Source organism: Felis catus, chromosome A2 (genome assembly GCF_018350175.1).
Source record: "Felis catus isolate Fca126 chromosome A2, F.catus_Fca126_mat1.0, whole genome shotgun sequence".
NCBI classification, from domain to species: domain Eukaryota; kingdom Metazoa; phylum Chordata; class Mammalia; order Carnivora; family Felidae; genus Felis; species Felis catus.
In genome coordinates this window covers 6839060-6855757 of record NC_058369.1, presented here as the reverse complement: position 1 = coordinate 6855757, position 16698 = coordinate 6839060, and the positions used below count along the sequence as shown (strand labels likewise).

General features: G+C 41.2%; 1 protein-coding gene across 1 annotated transcript; it reads left to right on the top strand.

The window, feature by feature from the left end:
* Positions 1–5066: 5066 nt before the first annotated feature.
* Positions 5067–6150, top strand: LOC101098693 (olfactory receptor 24). Its single transcript, XM_003981814.4, has one exon. The coding sequence runs from the start codon at positions 5200–5202 to the stop codon at positions 6148–6150; it is 951 nt and encodes a 316-aa protein (XP_003981863.4). The 5' UTR covers positions 5067–5199.
* Positions 6151–16698: the final 10548 nt, after the last annotated feature.

The following is a 16698-nucleotide window of genomic DNA, read 5'->3' as shown; positions in this document are numbered from 1 at the left end:
ACTTGTGGGCGGGGGTATGCTGGAGCATGCGGTGACCCGGGGTCTAGCCGTGTGGGGCGCTAAGTGCAGGGGCTTGTGGTGGCTTGGACAGGGAGGTGGTGTTGTCTTTTCAGCCCAGACTGCTGGGACCCACAGCATTGACACCTGTGTGGTGGCTGGTCCTTGGTGAGTGCTACAGGGAGGTCCACAGTGGCTGCAAGGGCTCTTGGGGTCCTCAGCAGTGCCTTCAGATCCTTCGGCTAGGGAACTCAGCAGGCAGCAGGGGTGGCTGGAGCCAGTGAGGTGCCCGCACTTGGCTGTGGGGACCAGGGGCAGGTGCCTATATATGGCAGGGGCTGGTTGCAGACACACATGTAGTGGGGGGGGGGGGCCAGGGTAGCAGCAAGGGCTGAGGCCAGCTATGGACTCGCTGACAGCTTGTGGAGGCCCTGGCTATTGGCGTGCTTTCCCATGGCTGCATACACGGAGGCCAATAAGGGGTAGCAGGCCAAGAGCTTGTAGGTACACAGCTGGGGTGGCTAGTCCCAAGCACGCACATGGTTGGGAGGGTCAGCAGGGGAGTCTAGTCTGGCATCTTGCCCTTGTGCGGCTGCAGAGGCCGGAGCTGACTGCAGGTGAGGTTCCTGGGCTCTTGCCCGGGCAGGGAGGGACCCAGGCAGCTGGCTTCCATGAATGGAAATCCCTGTGTTGTGAAAGCTGGTGAAATCGTCCGGTAGTCCTGGCAGCTGTGCTTATTTACCATCGATTCCTTCTTCGGGGGTAAAATCTGCTGAGTTTAATCTGCAAAGCAGATCACTGGGAATTGTAGTCACTTATACTGTGGGGCCGCTTTTCTTCCTTGTTTTCAGCTGTCTCTATACATTTCAGCTTTGTAGGGTTTGGGGAGGGAAAAACCGAAGCAAGTCCTTTACGCGGTGCTCCAGAAGGCTGGAGAAGCTGGCTGCTCCCCCACCTCCTTCTTTACTGGTAAGGGGATCTCTCTCCAGCTGGGAATGTCCCTCTTGATGCTTACCACTGTTAACTTGGGGGATAGGATAGTGCAGGCAAAAAGATGCTGTCTTTCTTCTTCTCTGCTGTGATTGATCTCCGTTTTTGTGTTCCACTGTGTTGCAAAAACTCCTTGAGTGGATTCTAGAGTTCTCCCAGAGCTTGTTTTTATTCAATAGCTGGCTAATTGTTGATCTTTGCAGAGGGGCAGAAAGCCTGGGTCTTCCGTGTTGGCATTTTGGTCCCTTGTGCTTCTTGGCTGATTTTAGTCAACCTGGGATGATTTAAAAATATCCTTTAGCTGTGGGGCGCCTTGGTGGCTCAGTCGGTTAAGTATCCGACTTCGACTCAGGTCATGATCTCACAGTTGTGGGTCTGGCATCAGGCTCTGTGCTGACAGCCCAGAGCCTGGAGCCTGCTTTGGATTCTGAGTCTCTCTCTCTCTCTCTCTCTCTCTCTCTCTCTCTCTCTCTGTGTGTGTGTGTGTGTGTGTGTGTGTGTGTGTGTGCCCCTAACCGGCTCACGCTCTGTCTCTCTCTCATGCAAAGACAAAAATAAATATCCTTTAGCTGTAATGACCGTGACCACGACTATAAAAGCTTTCAGTGAGATCTATGAGTCTTTCTAGCAAATTAATGAACCACAGGGGGCTTGGGGACCCCCTTGAAACTTGCAGTTGGTGTCAGACATGGGAATGATCTTGTGGACTGTGTTCTCTTTAATTTTGTAGTGTGCCAACTCCCCACAGTCAGTGTCAGAGCGGAATTCACTAGAATGACCCAAACTCACTGAAAAACATTCATCCTTCCACTTTGACTCTTGGATGGCCTCAGGGTCACCCTGTGTGTGGAACTGAAGCTGTGCTATAATCAGTTATTAGAGGTAAAAGTTATCAGTAGAATTTAAAAATGATGGATCTAAATCCTGAGGATTGGCTCACTGAATGCATTAGGAAATATAAGCTAACAAGAAATTAGCCAGTTTCCAGGCAATCACTTAGTTACTATTACTTGTAATAGCTGAAATGTAGTTGAAGGACAATATTGGGGCAGATCCTGACTCTGGTCCAAGTTTGAATATAGGACAGAGGAAAGTCTGCATACACAGCTGGCAAATCACACAGATTTGGTGACTGAGGCTCCAGATGGCTGTTGATAGGACACTTACTCTGCACTGGGCTTTTCATACCCAGTGGCAGATAAAAATACTCAAGATACTATGAAAGGGCTGAATCAGAAGACACTATCACTGTGGACCACTTAGTCACATCCAATCAAGGAGCACACTTTCATCCTCAGAGTAGTAGTTTGGTGGAGCATTGCAATGAACATTTGAAACAGTGTTGTCTAAAACAGGAGAGATATAAAGGCATGATGTGTTGGCTTACATACCTTTACAAGCGTGATACCACACTGAACCTGAGGGTGCCCAGGAATACCTTCACCAGACAAACCCCTGCACTTATCTAAGGGATCTGGGTCAGTAAGTTTGGGGCAGGATGGTGTTGTGGCTATGCATCTTCCTTACATCAACTTTATTTTTCCTGCTTGATGCAATGGTTCCAGGACTGGTGCTACTCTGTGCATGCTGGGTATGAGGAGAATCCCTCATCAAGGAACTCTAACTCTACTTTTAAATCTTTCTGTCAGAATTCCCAAGAGCCTGACAACTTAGATTTTTGCCTTCACCCCATCTAGGAAAATTGGGGTAGTCGAGAAGCCACTAGCTCTATACCCGTATAACTTCATTCCATACAAGTGGGGGCAGACTAAGGGGGAAGCAGTAGGTCGAATATTTCTGCCCACCATGTGGACCAGCAGACTGACAGAACAAAGGTGTGCAAGGTTGGGCAAAAGGAAGTGATAAATGGGAAAAAGGAGGAACAGTTATTGAGGGTAGAGGGATACATAGACTAGGCAGTTAGGGAAACCCAATATTCTACTGGTGCTTTGACGTAGGCTCTGAGCAAAGGATGATATTGTTTCTTAGCTCAGTTATAGAAGATGCTGAGGTCACCCCTCCTTTTGGAACCTGACCAAGTCAGATGGAAGGCTGCCAGTCTGAATGGCATTGCTCTGGGTGACATTTTGGTCATATGATATGAGAATGGACTGGATTCATTGTTAGTGACTGAGTGCAACTCTGGTAATGTTCCCAGTGTCTTTGACTTGTATTTTTCAGTTTGTATCTTCTAATATCCTGCAATATATTATAACATTAACACTGTTAGTAAGAATATAATACTGATATTGATGGCTTCACGTATTGGGAAATTGAGTTAAAATCCCCCTCATTATGAATACTAATGGAAAATGGTCTGAGGAAGAGCCGATTTTAGTAATCATCAATTACTTTCTATGCTAAATAATTCACAAGCTTATCATAATGTATAAATAGAGGTAGATCAAGTGACAAAAATACAACAATGGATGTAATGGCTTTATAGCGTGGATTAGTTATTTCTTCAAATTTATCCCTATCCATACTGATAGCAAGAAATGTTAGGCATATCATCATTTTGCTATAAGACAGCCTTAGCCAAGGACAGCAGTGTTTGCCTGTGTGATAAAGAATTTATCCCTGCTCAAAAAATTTCTGGGATGTATTCTCTAAGCCCTTTGAATGTCATACCTTGTAAGAGAGTCTTGGTTTGTCTGGAGATCTTGAGTCACATTTGTTGTGATTTGAGGTGGGGATTGGCCCTACCAGATAGTCTTAGGGAGGAAATGGCCACAATAGGTAGTAATAACACGATTTTAGGAGAGGATTTGGGTCACATGGTATCAGCCAATCTTCAGAAGACTGGAGCTTAGAGACTGATATGAGGGATGAGGACAGTTATTTGTTCCCACGTGATGGAGTCTCCATAAAAATTCCAAACACTAAAGTTAAGGAGAGCTTCCCTGGTTGGCAATATTCTGTGTGTATTAAAAGCGATGCCGTCTTGACTCTGGTGATAGTTGACAATGGAGGCTCAATATTTGGTATTTTACTGGGCTCTGCCCTGTGTGCTGCTTTTATTGGTTGATTTTAATCTGCACCCTTTAGCTGTAACAAACTACTTTTTAATTGAAGGATAGTTGACAACATAGTGATTCAACATGCCATGGTACATTGATTTCAAGTGTACAACATAGTGATTCAACAATTCTATACATTACTCAGTGCTTACCACAATAATACAGTTACCATCTGTCACCATACAAAGTTATTAGAATACGATTGGCAGCTGTAATAAACTCTAACTGGGAGGATAATAATTGTAACCATGAATATAACAGCTGTGTGTCTTTCTAGTAAATTATGAAATTGTGGGTTGTTAGGGAGCCCCTAAACATGCCGTTAGTGTCAGAATGAGGGCAGTCTTGTGGAATGAGTTCCTTCCGACTTTATAATGGGCCAACTGTCACACTCTGATAGCATTTGGTGATTTCCATAGTGTAAGTAAGATCACAATGATCAATTTTAGACTACTGACATTTTAACAAAATTTATTAAAGTTTAAGTATCTACTCTTGTGAGACAATAGAAATAAACTTCAAAACACCTTTCCTGTTCCAGGTGGTATGATGAAAATCTCTTTATTTCCAATGTATCCATCATACCAAGTTAGAAGTTATATACTCTATGTTCTTTATTTCAGTGGTTTCACAAAATCTTTTATCATATGTGTTTGACAAAGAAGGTCCAAAATACTCGATATTTCTATTCTCCTGCAAAGCAATACAAGAACATTGTAATTTTTCATTCTAATTACCTCTATTATATACTCTGTTATTGTTGCTTAATATTTTAATTCACCTTGATTACGCACATTTTACAATTATTACTTTACAGACTCAGTGTTTTGTTTAAATTTTTCCTACACATATACCAATTTCTTAGTAAATCATTGCTTCTTGGACATCACTTACTCTGTGGATTCCATTTATTTTAGCCTGACGCATATTCTTGAGTAATTCTTTCAGCAAAAACCCATGCATGCTGTCCTCTCCCAATCTGTATCTGAAGTGGCAATACCCCAGTCAAGGTCCTTTGAACGGAGTCTTCAAACCTGTGTTATTGCAATGTATCAATTGTTCAAGGTGCAAAATATACATAAGCTAGTATTGTAAATAACACAGATAAGCAATTGGTTATAAGCTCATCTAAACTTCTGGACTCATCTCCATGGCATTAATGTAACTGCTCCCTTTCAATACTTTCAGAGGAATGATACCCATGGAACCAAGGAACCGAACCAGAGCATTAGAATTCATCCTCCTGGGGCTTTCAGAAACTCCAGAGCAGGAGACCCTCCTCTTCTCTCTGTTCCTCTGCATGTATGTGGTCATGGCCATGGGAAACCTTTCAATCATCCTGGCAATCAGCTCAGACTCCCACCTCCACACCCCCATGTACTTCTTCTTAGCTAACCTGTCTTTGGTTGATTTTGGTCTGGCCACCAACACAGTCCCCAAGATGCTGGTGAACATCCAAATCAGGAGCAAGTCAATCTCCTATGCCTGCTGCCTGACCCAGATGTACTTTTTCCATTTCTTTGGCATCGTTGACAGTGTCCTGATTGCTGTGATGGCTTATGACAGGTTTGTGGCTATATGTCACCCCTTACACTATACCACCATTATGAGCCCACGCCTCTGTGGCCTGCTGGCCGGTAGCCCATGGGTGTTTTCCTACTTTATATCCCTCACTCATATTCTCCTGATGGCTCGTCTGGTTTTCTGTGGGAACAATGAGCTACCTCACTACTTCTGTGACCTCACTCCCCTTCTCAGGCTTTCTTGCACTGACACGTCTGTGAACAAGATCTTTGTGCTCATTGTGGCTGGGCTGGTGATAGCCGCACCTTTTATCTGCATCCTGGCCTCCTATGCTCGCATCATTGTGGCCATCATGAAAGTCCCTTCTGCAGGGGGTAGGAAGAAAGCCTTTTCCACCTGCAGCTCCCACCTCTCTGTGGTTGCTCTCCTTTATGGGACCACCATTGGGGTCTATCTGTGTCCCTCCTCTGTCCGCACAGCTGTGAAGGAGAAAGCTTCTGCTGTGATGTACACTACAGTCACCCCCATGCTGAACCCCTTTATCTATAGCTTGAGGAACAGAGATCTAAAGGGGGCCCTGAGGAAGCTTGCCAACAGAAAGATCATTTCATCTTCCTGACCACAAGGACACCTGGAAACTTCCAGGAAGTAGGATCTCAACATCTAGGGTCTTGGGCACAAGTATAGAATTGCACGGTTTGGGAAAACAGCCACTTTGGAGTTTGAGTTGTAGAAGTTTCGAAGGAAATCTCAAGATGGCCCTATTACTCTATGTTCTCAATTACTGGGACAAGTAAGGATGTGTCAAGACCAGTCTAGCCCTACCAGATTGGATTTGTCCTGATTCAAAATCCAGTTAGCTTTCCACAAATATTTATTGAGTTCATATTCTCAACTTGATATAGGTGCTAGACAGGGAGTGGTGAGGAGACACAAGATTCCTATAGTGTGGAGTTTATAGCTGCATGTGGGAGATGACACTGGACACTAACTATAATAGAACGAAATACGCACACGAGGGCAAGGATAGGACAGAGTAGGAACACCCAACAGAGTCTGGAAGGGGGGATCAGGGAAGGTTTCCTAAAAGAGATGATCCTTCACCTCAAAGGATAAGATGATGTTTTTTCAGGCAAATATGAGGAGAAAGAGTATCAGGAAAAAAAAAAACAGTATGTGAAAAGACGAGAGAGCAAGAGAAAGTGAAAGTGAAATATCCAGTTATGGTGAATGACTTGGGTCATGCCAGATCGAGGACTTTGGGACCAACTCAAGAGTTTTGCTTTTTCCAGAGAACCAGGCAGTTAATTGACTTCCAGGGACCAAAGTCAGGGAGCACGTGAAGGAATCATGCCTCCCCCGCACTTCACTCCTATTCTATCTTCTGGAGAAACAAGATGGCATGACCTAGATAAAAGTTGCACAAGTCACAAGGGGAAAAATTCAGGCCACGCATTAAGGGGATGAGGAATAGTATAAGTCTTTCAAAGAGAAAAATGCCAATCAATTGAATCATGAATGTCTAAGCCAAAAGGAAGCTAAGGCATATCTCCATCATCATATATGCCTGTGGAATGCATAGGAGTAGTAACACTGCTTACAACAGAAGTGAGAGCTATTCATTATGAGTTTATCTTGTGCCATACACCATACTATGTTTCTTTTCTTTGTTTCATGTAGTCATTCTGAAGCCCCTATGAAGGTAATACATTTCATTTTTTTTAAATAATTGGGTAGTAGTGCTAATACTCATATGGAGATTTACAACTGAAGTGAAATGAGTGGTGCCTTTTCAGGGGCCAGAAATTTTCAAATGGTGCTGAGGAGCTGACATCATCTTAAGCCGAATGGCTTTGAATGATCACACATCCAATTTGCCTTTGGCACTTCCTTCCATGAAAATTAAATTAGAATTTCTCAGTTGAACAAACAGATACCAGACCTGGTACTGTTATGGCAACTATTAGGGAGAGCATAGGTAGAAAAATCCATTTAGTGGGGGAATATCCTAATGGATAAAATACAGAATTTAAAAATTTTGGAGTTTGCAATGGAGTACCCATGCATCTGGTCATGGAATGTTTTAGATAACTAAAAACACAGGTGAAAGTTGATCCACAGCCTCTCCCTTCCTAAGTTTCCTTCCATTCTCTTGCCACATGCATGGAAGTAATCACAGTGTTGGCTGGGAGAGAGCTGGAATTTGCAAACTTGGAAGACTATTACAACCTGGGACTCAGAATATTTGTGAATATTTCTCTCTGATACAGAAAGATGTGGCTTGAGCTAAAGCACTGATTTCACCCCCTCCCCTTCTATGGAATGAAAGATTCATTAGCCAATAAAAATCTCTTAAGGTTTTGTTAGCTAAACTGTCTTCAATTGTTTTATGTTAAGACATAAAAAAATGCTGATTCAAAGGGGCACACATACCCCAATGTTTATAGCAGCACTATCAACAATAGTCAAATTATGGAAAGAGCCCAAATGTCCATCAGCTGATAAATGGATAAAGATGTGGTATGTGTGCATGTATGTATGTATGTATGTATGTGCGTATGAGTGTGTATGTGTATATACATATACATGATGGAATATTACTCAGTGATCAAAAAGAATGAAATCTTGCCATTGCAACAACGTGGATGGAACTAGAAGGTATTATGCTAAGTGACATAGGTCAGTCAGAGAATGACAAATATCATATGATTTCACTCATATGTGGAATTTAAGAAATTAGGAGGAGGGAAGGAAAAATAAGACAAAAAGAGAGAGGGCACCAAGCCATAAGAGAGTCTTAAATACAGAGAACAAACTGAGGGTTGCTGGAGGAGAGTTGTTGGGGGGATGGGCTAATGGGCGGGAGCATGAAGGAGGACATTTTTGGGATGAGCAGTGGATGTTTATACGTAAGTGATGAATCACTAAATTTTACTCCTGAAACCAATACTACACTATATGTTAACTAAGTTGGATTTAAATAAATTAAAAAAAAAATTTTAGGGTCTTCTGGGTGACTCAGTCCCTTAAGCGTCTGACCTCAGCTCAGATCATGATCCTGCGGTTCATGGGTTTAAGCCCCATTTCAAGCTCTGTGCTGACAGCTCGGAGCCAGGAGGCTGCTTCAGATTCTTGTTTCCATCTTTCTCTCTGCCCCTCCCCCACCTGTGTTCTTCTCTCTCTCTCTCTCTCTCTCTCTCTCTCTCTCTCTCTCTCTCTCAAAAATAAACATTAAAAATTTATTTTTTATTTTTTATTTTATTTTTATTATTTATTTTTGAGAGAGAGCAGGGGGAGGGGCAGAGAGATAGAGGGAGAAAAGATCCCAAGCAGGCTTCATGCTGTCAGCACAGAGCCCAATGTGGGGTTTGAACTCACAAACTGTGAGATCATGACCTGAGCTGAAATCAAGAGTTGGACATCAACTGACTGAGCCACCCAGGCACCCCCCAAATTTTTTTTTTAAAAGGAGATTGCATCCTCTGGGCAAATATCTAGTAGTGCAATTGCCCGGTCATAGGGTAGCTGTATCTCTAAGTTTCTGAGGAGCCTCCACATTGTTTTCCAGAGTGGCTGCACCAGTTTGCATTCCTGTCAACAGTGTAAGAGGGTTCCCTTTTCTCTGCACCCTCACCAACATCTTTTGTTTCCTGTGTTGCTAATTTTAGTCATTCTGACAGGTGTGAAGTGATATCTCATTGTGGTTTTGATTTGTATTTCCCTAATGATAAGTGATGTTAAACACTTTTCATGTGTCTGTTAGCGGTTTATGTGTCTTTGGAGAAATGTCTGTTCATGTCTTCTGCCCATTCCTTCACTGGATTACTTATTTTGAGTGTTGAGTTTGATAAGTTCTTTATAGATTTTGGATACTAGCCCTTCATCTGATATGTCATTTGCAAATATCTTCTACCATTCCATTGGTTGCCTTTTAGTTTTGTTGATTGTTTCCTTTGCTGTGCAGAAGTTTTCTATCTTGATGAAGTCCCAGTAGTTCATTTTTCCTTTTGTTTCCCTTGCTTCCAGAGACATGTCTAGTAAGAAGTTGCTTCAGCTGAGGTCAAAGAGGCTGCTGCCTGTTTTTTCCTCTAGGGTTTTGATGGTTTATTTTCTTACATTAGGTCTTTCATCCATTTTGAATTTTTGTATATGCTGTAAGAAGGTGGTATAGTTTCATTCTTCTGCATGTCTCTGTCCAGTTCAGTTTCCCCAGCACCATTTGTTGAAGAAGCTGTCTCTTTTCCATTGGATTTTCTTTCATGCTTTGTTGAAGATTAGTTGACCATATAGTTGTGGGTCCATTTCTGGACCCCATTTCTGGGTTCTCTATTCTGTTCTATTGATCTATGTGTGTTTTTTTTTTTTTGTGCCAGTACCATACTGTCTTGATGATTACAGCTTTGCAATACAGCTTGAAGTCCAGAATTATGATACATTCCACTTTGTTTTTATTTTTCAACATTACTTTGGCCATTCATGCTTTTCTTTTTCAACATTACTTTGGCTATTCAGGGTCTCTTCTTGTTTCATACAAATTTTAGAATTATTTGTTCTAGCTCTGTGAAAAATGCTGCTGTTACTTTGATAGGGATTGCATTGAATGTGTAGATTGCTTTGGGTAGCGTAGACATTTTGACAATATTTGTTTTTCTAAAATACTGATTTGAAGGGGCACATGTACCCCAATGTTTATAGTAGCACTATCAATAATAGCCAAATTATGGAAAGAGCCAAAATGTCCATTGACTGGTGAATAGATAAAGAAGGTATGGAGGGGATATATATATAAGATGGAACACTACTCAGCTATCAAAAGAAAGAAATCTTGGCATTTGCAAAGACATGGATGGAACTAGAATGTATTATGGTAAGTGAAATAAGTCAGTCAGAGAAAGTCAGATTTCACTTATATGTGGAATTTAAGAAACAAAACCGTTGAACATAGGGTAAGGGGAGGAAAAATAAAATAAGATAAAAACAGAGAGGGAGGCAGCCCATAAGAGATTCTTAAATATAAAGAACAAACTGAGGGTTGCTGGAGGGGAGTTGGGAGGTGGGCTAAATGGGTGATGGCATTAAGGAGGACACTTGTGATGAGCACTGGGTGTTATATGTAAGTGATGAATCACTCAGTTCTGCTCCTGAAACAAATACTACACTATACATTAATTAACTTGAATTTTAATAAAATCTTGGAAGAAAAAAAACTTAATAAGAAGATTGAATTGGTAATCCAAAATCTCCCTAGAAAGAAAAGCTTGGGACCAGATGGCTTCAGTGGTCCAAACTTTTAAAGAAGAATTTGCACCAGTACTACTCAAACTCTTCCAGAAAGAGGAGGAACACTTCCAACCTCGTTCTGTGAGGCCAGCATTGCCCTGGTATCCAAGCCAGGCAAAGACACTGTAAGAAAATAAAATTACAGACCAATATCCTTTATGAATACTAATGCAAAAATCCTCAACAAAATACTAACAAACCCCAACATAGTGACAGAATTGTACATCATGACCAAGTGAGATTGATTCCTGGAATGCAAGAATAGTCCAACACAAGAAAAATCAGTCAATGTATATAGCACATCAATAGAGTGAAGGGGGAGAAACACATGATTATTTCAATTGTTGAAGAGAAATCACTTGATGAAATTTAACAGCCTTTTGTGCTATAAATACCCAAGAAACTAAGAATGGAAGGAAACTACCTCAATACAATAAAGGTCAGACATTAAAAAAAAAATAAAAGAAAAAAACCAACAAATATAGCTGACACCATACTCAATGGTGAAAGACTAAAAGCTTTTCTTCTAAGATCAGGAATAAAACAAGAATACCTGATCTTATCACTTCTTTTCAACATAATATGAGAAGTCTTAGCCAGAGCAATTAGGCAGGAAAAATAAATAAAAGACATACAAAATGGAAAGGAAAAAGTAAAATGATTTCTGTTCACAGATGGTTTGATCTTATATGTAGAAAACCCCAAAAATGTCACACACACACACACACACACACACACACACACACACACACACACAAGCTAATGAATTCAGTAAAGCTAAACACACTAGAACTCATAAATTCAGCAAAGCTATACAAAGTTGTACAAAGGATATAAAATCAGCACACATAAATCAGTGTGTATCTACACACCAACAATGAACCACCTGCAAAGGAAATCAAGAAAATAATCCCATTTACAATAGCATCAAAAAAGGATACAATGTAATGCTTAGGAATAAACTTAACCAAGGGGCAAACAATTTGTATACTGAAAACTACAAAACATTGTTGAAAGAAACTGAAGAAGACACAGATAAATAAGAAAAGCTTTTGTGTTCACAGATTGGAAGACTTAATATTGTTAAGATGTCAGTACTACCTAAAGCAAGTGACAGATTCACTATGCCATAAAATGCCTATGCAAATTTCAGCAACATTTTATGCAGAAATAGAAAAATCTACCATAAAGTTCATATGGATTTCAAAGACTCTAAATAGCCAAATTACTCTTGAAACATAGGAACACACTCAGAGACCTCACACTTCATGGTCCTAAAACTTACTACAAAGCACAGTAATCAAAATAGTATGGTGCTAGCATAAATACAGACATAGAAATTAATGGAATAGAATAGAGGGCCCAGAAATAAACCCTTGCATATATGGTCAAATGATTTTTGATGAAGGTGGCAAGACAGTTCAGTGGGGTAAAGGGCTATCTTTTCAACAAATGGTGTTGGGAAACCAGAATCCACATGCAAAAAAACTGACCCCAAATGTTGGGCCCCTACCTTCCACCATATACAAAAATTAACTTAAAATGGATCAAAGACTCAAACCTAAGAGCTATAGCTATAGAATATTTTGGAAGAAAACATAGAAGGGAAACCTTAGGACATTGGATTTTGCAATGATTTCTTAATTATGGCATCAAAGTCACAGACAACAAGAGAAAATCCAGATAAATTGTCCTTCATCAAAATTTAAAAACTTTTGGAGCTTTCTGAGTGGTCTGTATGCCCCAAAGGTACCACAAGGGAAAGCTAGTGGGAGCTGCTGCCTTGTGCCCACTGGTAGATCTGGGGTCACTGTGGTCTCCTGCTCCACCTGAAACTTCCAAACCTTATGGTAATGTCTCTTAGATCAACTCTAACTCAGAAAGGGATTGTGGGAGACCTGATTCGGGGTTAGACACTTTAGACACAGTGTGAAATCACCCCATGAAGCATTGCTGTGTTCTACTCTTTTACTGAAATCATGTACATGTGTGTCCCCATATGTAAATGTGGTTGCCAGTGGTTAAATTATGGGTTTGATTACATGCAATAAATATAAAATTTTTATATAGAAAAAATTTTTAAAAACTCCTGCACATCAAATGACACTATCAACAGAATGAAAAGGCAACTCACGGAATGACAAAAATGTTTGCAAACCATGTATCTGATAAGGGATTAGTATCTAAGATATATAAAGAACTCCACGTCATCAACAACAACAGAACCATATAATGCAATTAAAAATGGGAAAGGGTTGGGCGTCTGGGTGGCCCAGTCAGTTAAGCATCCAACTTCAGCTCCGGTCATGATCTCACAGTTTGTGAGTTAGAGCCCTGCATCGGGTTCTGTGCTGACAGCTCAGAGCCTGGAGCCTGCTTCGGATTCTGTGTCTCCCCCTCTCTCTGCCCCTTCCCTGCTCACTCTCTGTGTTTCTCTGTCTCTCAATAATAAATAAATGTTAAAATGGGAAAGGGTTTAAATAGACATTTTTCTAAAGACGATATACAAATGGCCAGTAAGCACATGAAAAACTATTCAGTATCATTATTCATTAGGAAAGTGCAAATCAACCCCAATGAGATACCACTTCACACTTATTCGGATGACTATTATAAAAACAAACAAAACAAATAGAAAAAAAAGTTTTGGCAAGTATATGGATAAAGTGGAACCTTTGCTGGTTAGAAATATAAAATGGTGTAGATGTTATGGAAGATAGTGAGGCATTTCCTCAAAAAATGAAACCTAGAATTATCATATGATCCAACATTCCACTTTTGGGTATATGCCCCCAGAAATTGAAAGCAAAGACTCAAATGGATGCTTATACATCTATGTTCATAGCAGCATTATTACCATAACTACATGTGTGGAAGCAACCCAAGTGTCCGTTGCTGCTACAACATGGATGAATCTTGAAGACATTATGCCAAGTGAAATAAGCCATACACGAAAATCCAAATACTGTGTGATTCCACTTATATGAGGTGCAAAGAGAAGTCAGATTCATAGAGACAGCGAAATGGTACTCCCAGTGGCTGGAGGGAGAGGGGATGGGGAGTTAGCCTTTAAGGAGACAGGGTTTTAGTTTGGGAAGATGAAAAGTTCTGGAGATGGATGGTAGGGATTCACAAATGTGAATGTGCTTAATGCCACTGAACTGTACAGTTAGAAGTGGTTAAAGTGGACGGGCACCTGGGTGGCTCAGTCGGTTGAGCGTCCAACTTCGGCTCAGGTGCTGATCTCACAGTTCATGAGTTCGAGCCCCACATCAGGCTCTGCGCTGACAGCTCAGAGCCTGGAGCCTGCTTTAGATTCTGCATCTCCTTCTCTCTCTGCCCCTCTCTCTCTCTCTCTCTCAAAAATAAATAAACACGGGGCGCCTGGGTGGCTCAGTCGTTGAGCGTCCAACTTCGCTCAGGTCACGATCTCACGGTCCGTGAGTTTGAGCCCCGCATCAGGCTCTGTGCTGACAGCTCAGAGCCTGGAGCCTGCTTCAGATTCTGTGTCTCCCTCTCTCTCTGGCCCTCCCCCCGTTCATGCTCTGTCTCTCTCTGTCTCAAAAATAAATAAATGTTAAAAAAAATTAAAAAAATAAATAAACACTAAAAAGGTTAAAAATGGTTAAAGTAGTAAAGAGAGAGAGATAAAATCTTTTCCTTTAAGCAGTGAGAATATGAGTGATTTTACTTTCTCTTTCGTGCCTTCCCGTGTTTTCCAAGTTTCCTGCAATTAACATTCTTGCTTTGGTAAAAGAAAGAAGCATGGATGCATTTAAAAAATACATTTTAAAGGATGTTCAAGAAAAATAAAGGCCATTTTGAAAGTTGACTCTTATCAACCACGTCTAATGGCAATAGCATCAGGGAAAAAAAGAAGAGGGGAAGCGAAATCATATTTTAGAGGCAATTTATAAGGTGACTTTAGTGAGTGGAATACTGTCCACCCCCCTTCCCCGAAATTCATGTCCACCCAGAACCTCAGACTGTGACCTTATGAAGATTAAGACTTTTTTTCAGGTGAAATAAAGGTAAGGATTTTAAGATGAAACCATTTTAGGATTGGCACTAAATCCAAAAACTGGCATCCTTATATAAGGAAGGGATAGCTTTGAGGCGCACAGAGCGGAAGGTCACGTGAGGACGAACGCAGGTCTTGGGTTTATACAGTCCCACGCCAAGGAACGCCAAGGGTCTCCAGCGGCCAGAAGAAGCTAGGATAGAAGCAGAAAACGGATTCTTTCTCGGTTTCCAGAGGGAGCTAAGCCTGCCCAAACCTTGATTTTGGACTTCTGGCCTCCGAAACTATGAGAGAATAAATTTCGGTGTTAAAAAAAAATGTTAAAGGGGCGCCTGGGTGGCGCAGTCGGTTAAGCGTCCGACTTTGGCTCAGGTCACGATCTCATGGTCGGTGAGTTCGAGCCCCGCGTCGGGCTCTGGGCTGATGGCTCGGAGCCTGGAGCCTGTTTCCGATTCTGTGTCTCCCTCTCTCTCTGCCCCTTCCCCGTTCATGCTCTGTCTCTCTCTGTCCCAAAAATAAATAAATGTTGAAAAAAAATTAAAAAAAAATAAACAAACAAACTTTAAAAAAATCCCGTTGCCAGGGCGCCCAGCTGGCTCGGTCAGCAGAGCATGAGACTCTTGATCCTGGAGTTGTGAGTTCGAGCCCGAAGTTGGGTAGAGATTACTTAAAAAATCTTTAGGGGCACCTGGGTGGCTCAGTCGGTTAAGCGTCCGACTTCAGCCAGGTCACGATCTCGCGGTCCGTGAGTTCGGGCCCCGCGTCAGGCTCTGGGCTGATGGCTCAGAGCCTGGAGCCTGTTTCCGATTCTGTGTCTCCCTCTCTCTCTGCCCCTCCCCCGTTCATGCTCTGTCTCTCTCTGTCCCAAAAATAAATAAAAAAGGTTGAAAAAAAATTTTTAAAAATGTTAAAAATACAGGGATTCAAATAATGATTGAAAAAAACCCACACTCATTGCTACCTGTGGAAAATGTTAGAGAGCCAAGAAATTATTTTGAAAATCAATAAATAGATGGAAATAATGTTAAGATTCAAGCTTTTTTTTTTTTTTTTTTTTTTTTTTTTTTTTTTTTTTTCCAACACTCCTCTACAAATAGTACCTCAGACTGACCAGAGACTTAAGGAGGGGAAGTTTATTTTTGTAGTAGTCCAGCTCATAAATGAATGTCTGGTAGACATTTATTTGCAATCTTTCATCAAATATTGTGTTTAGACAATGAATCTCAATGACTGCAGATTTCACAAAAAGAGAGACAATGGAAAATATGTGCTTCGTCCAGCATTACACTGTCTGTAGGGATATAAACTGGTGCGGCCACTATGAAAAACAGTGCAAAGCTTCAAGAAATAAAAAAATGGAACTACGGTATGATCCAGCCATCTCACTTCTGGGTATATGTCCAAAGGAAATGAAATCAACTTGAGGAAATACCTCTATGCCCATGTTCACTGCAGCATTATTCACACTAGTCAAGATAAGGAAACAACCTAAGTTGCCCATTGACGAATGAATGAGGAAAATATGGTGTGTATATGTACAATGGAATATTATTCAGCCTTAAAAATGAAGGAAATCCTTGGCACAAAAACAGACACATAGACCAATGGAATAGAATAGAAACTCCAGAACTAGACCCAGAAACGTATGACCAACTCATCTTTGACAAAGCAGGAAAGAACATCCAATGGAAAAAAGACAGCCTCTTTAACAAATGGTGCTGGGAGAACTAGACAGCAACATGCAGAAGGTTGAAACTAGACCACTTTCTCACACCATTCACAAAAATAAACTCAAAATGGATAAAGGACCTGAATGTGAGACAGGAAACCATCAAAACCTTAGAGGAGAAAGCAGGAAAAGACCTC

Coding starts and splice junctions, on each gene's coding strand:
- LOC101098693 (XM_003981814.4), top strand. CDS start 5,200: ATGATACCCATGGAACCAAGGAACCGAACCAGAGCATTAGAATTCATC.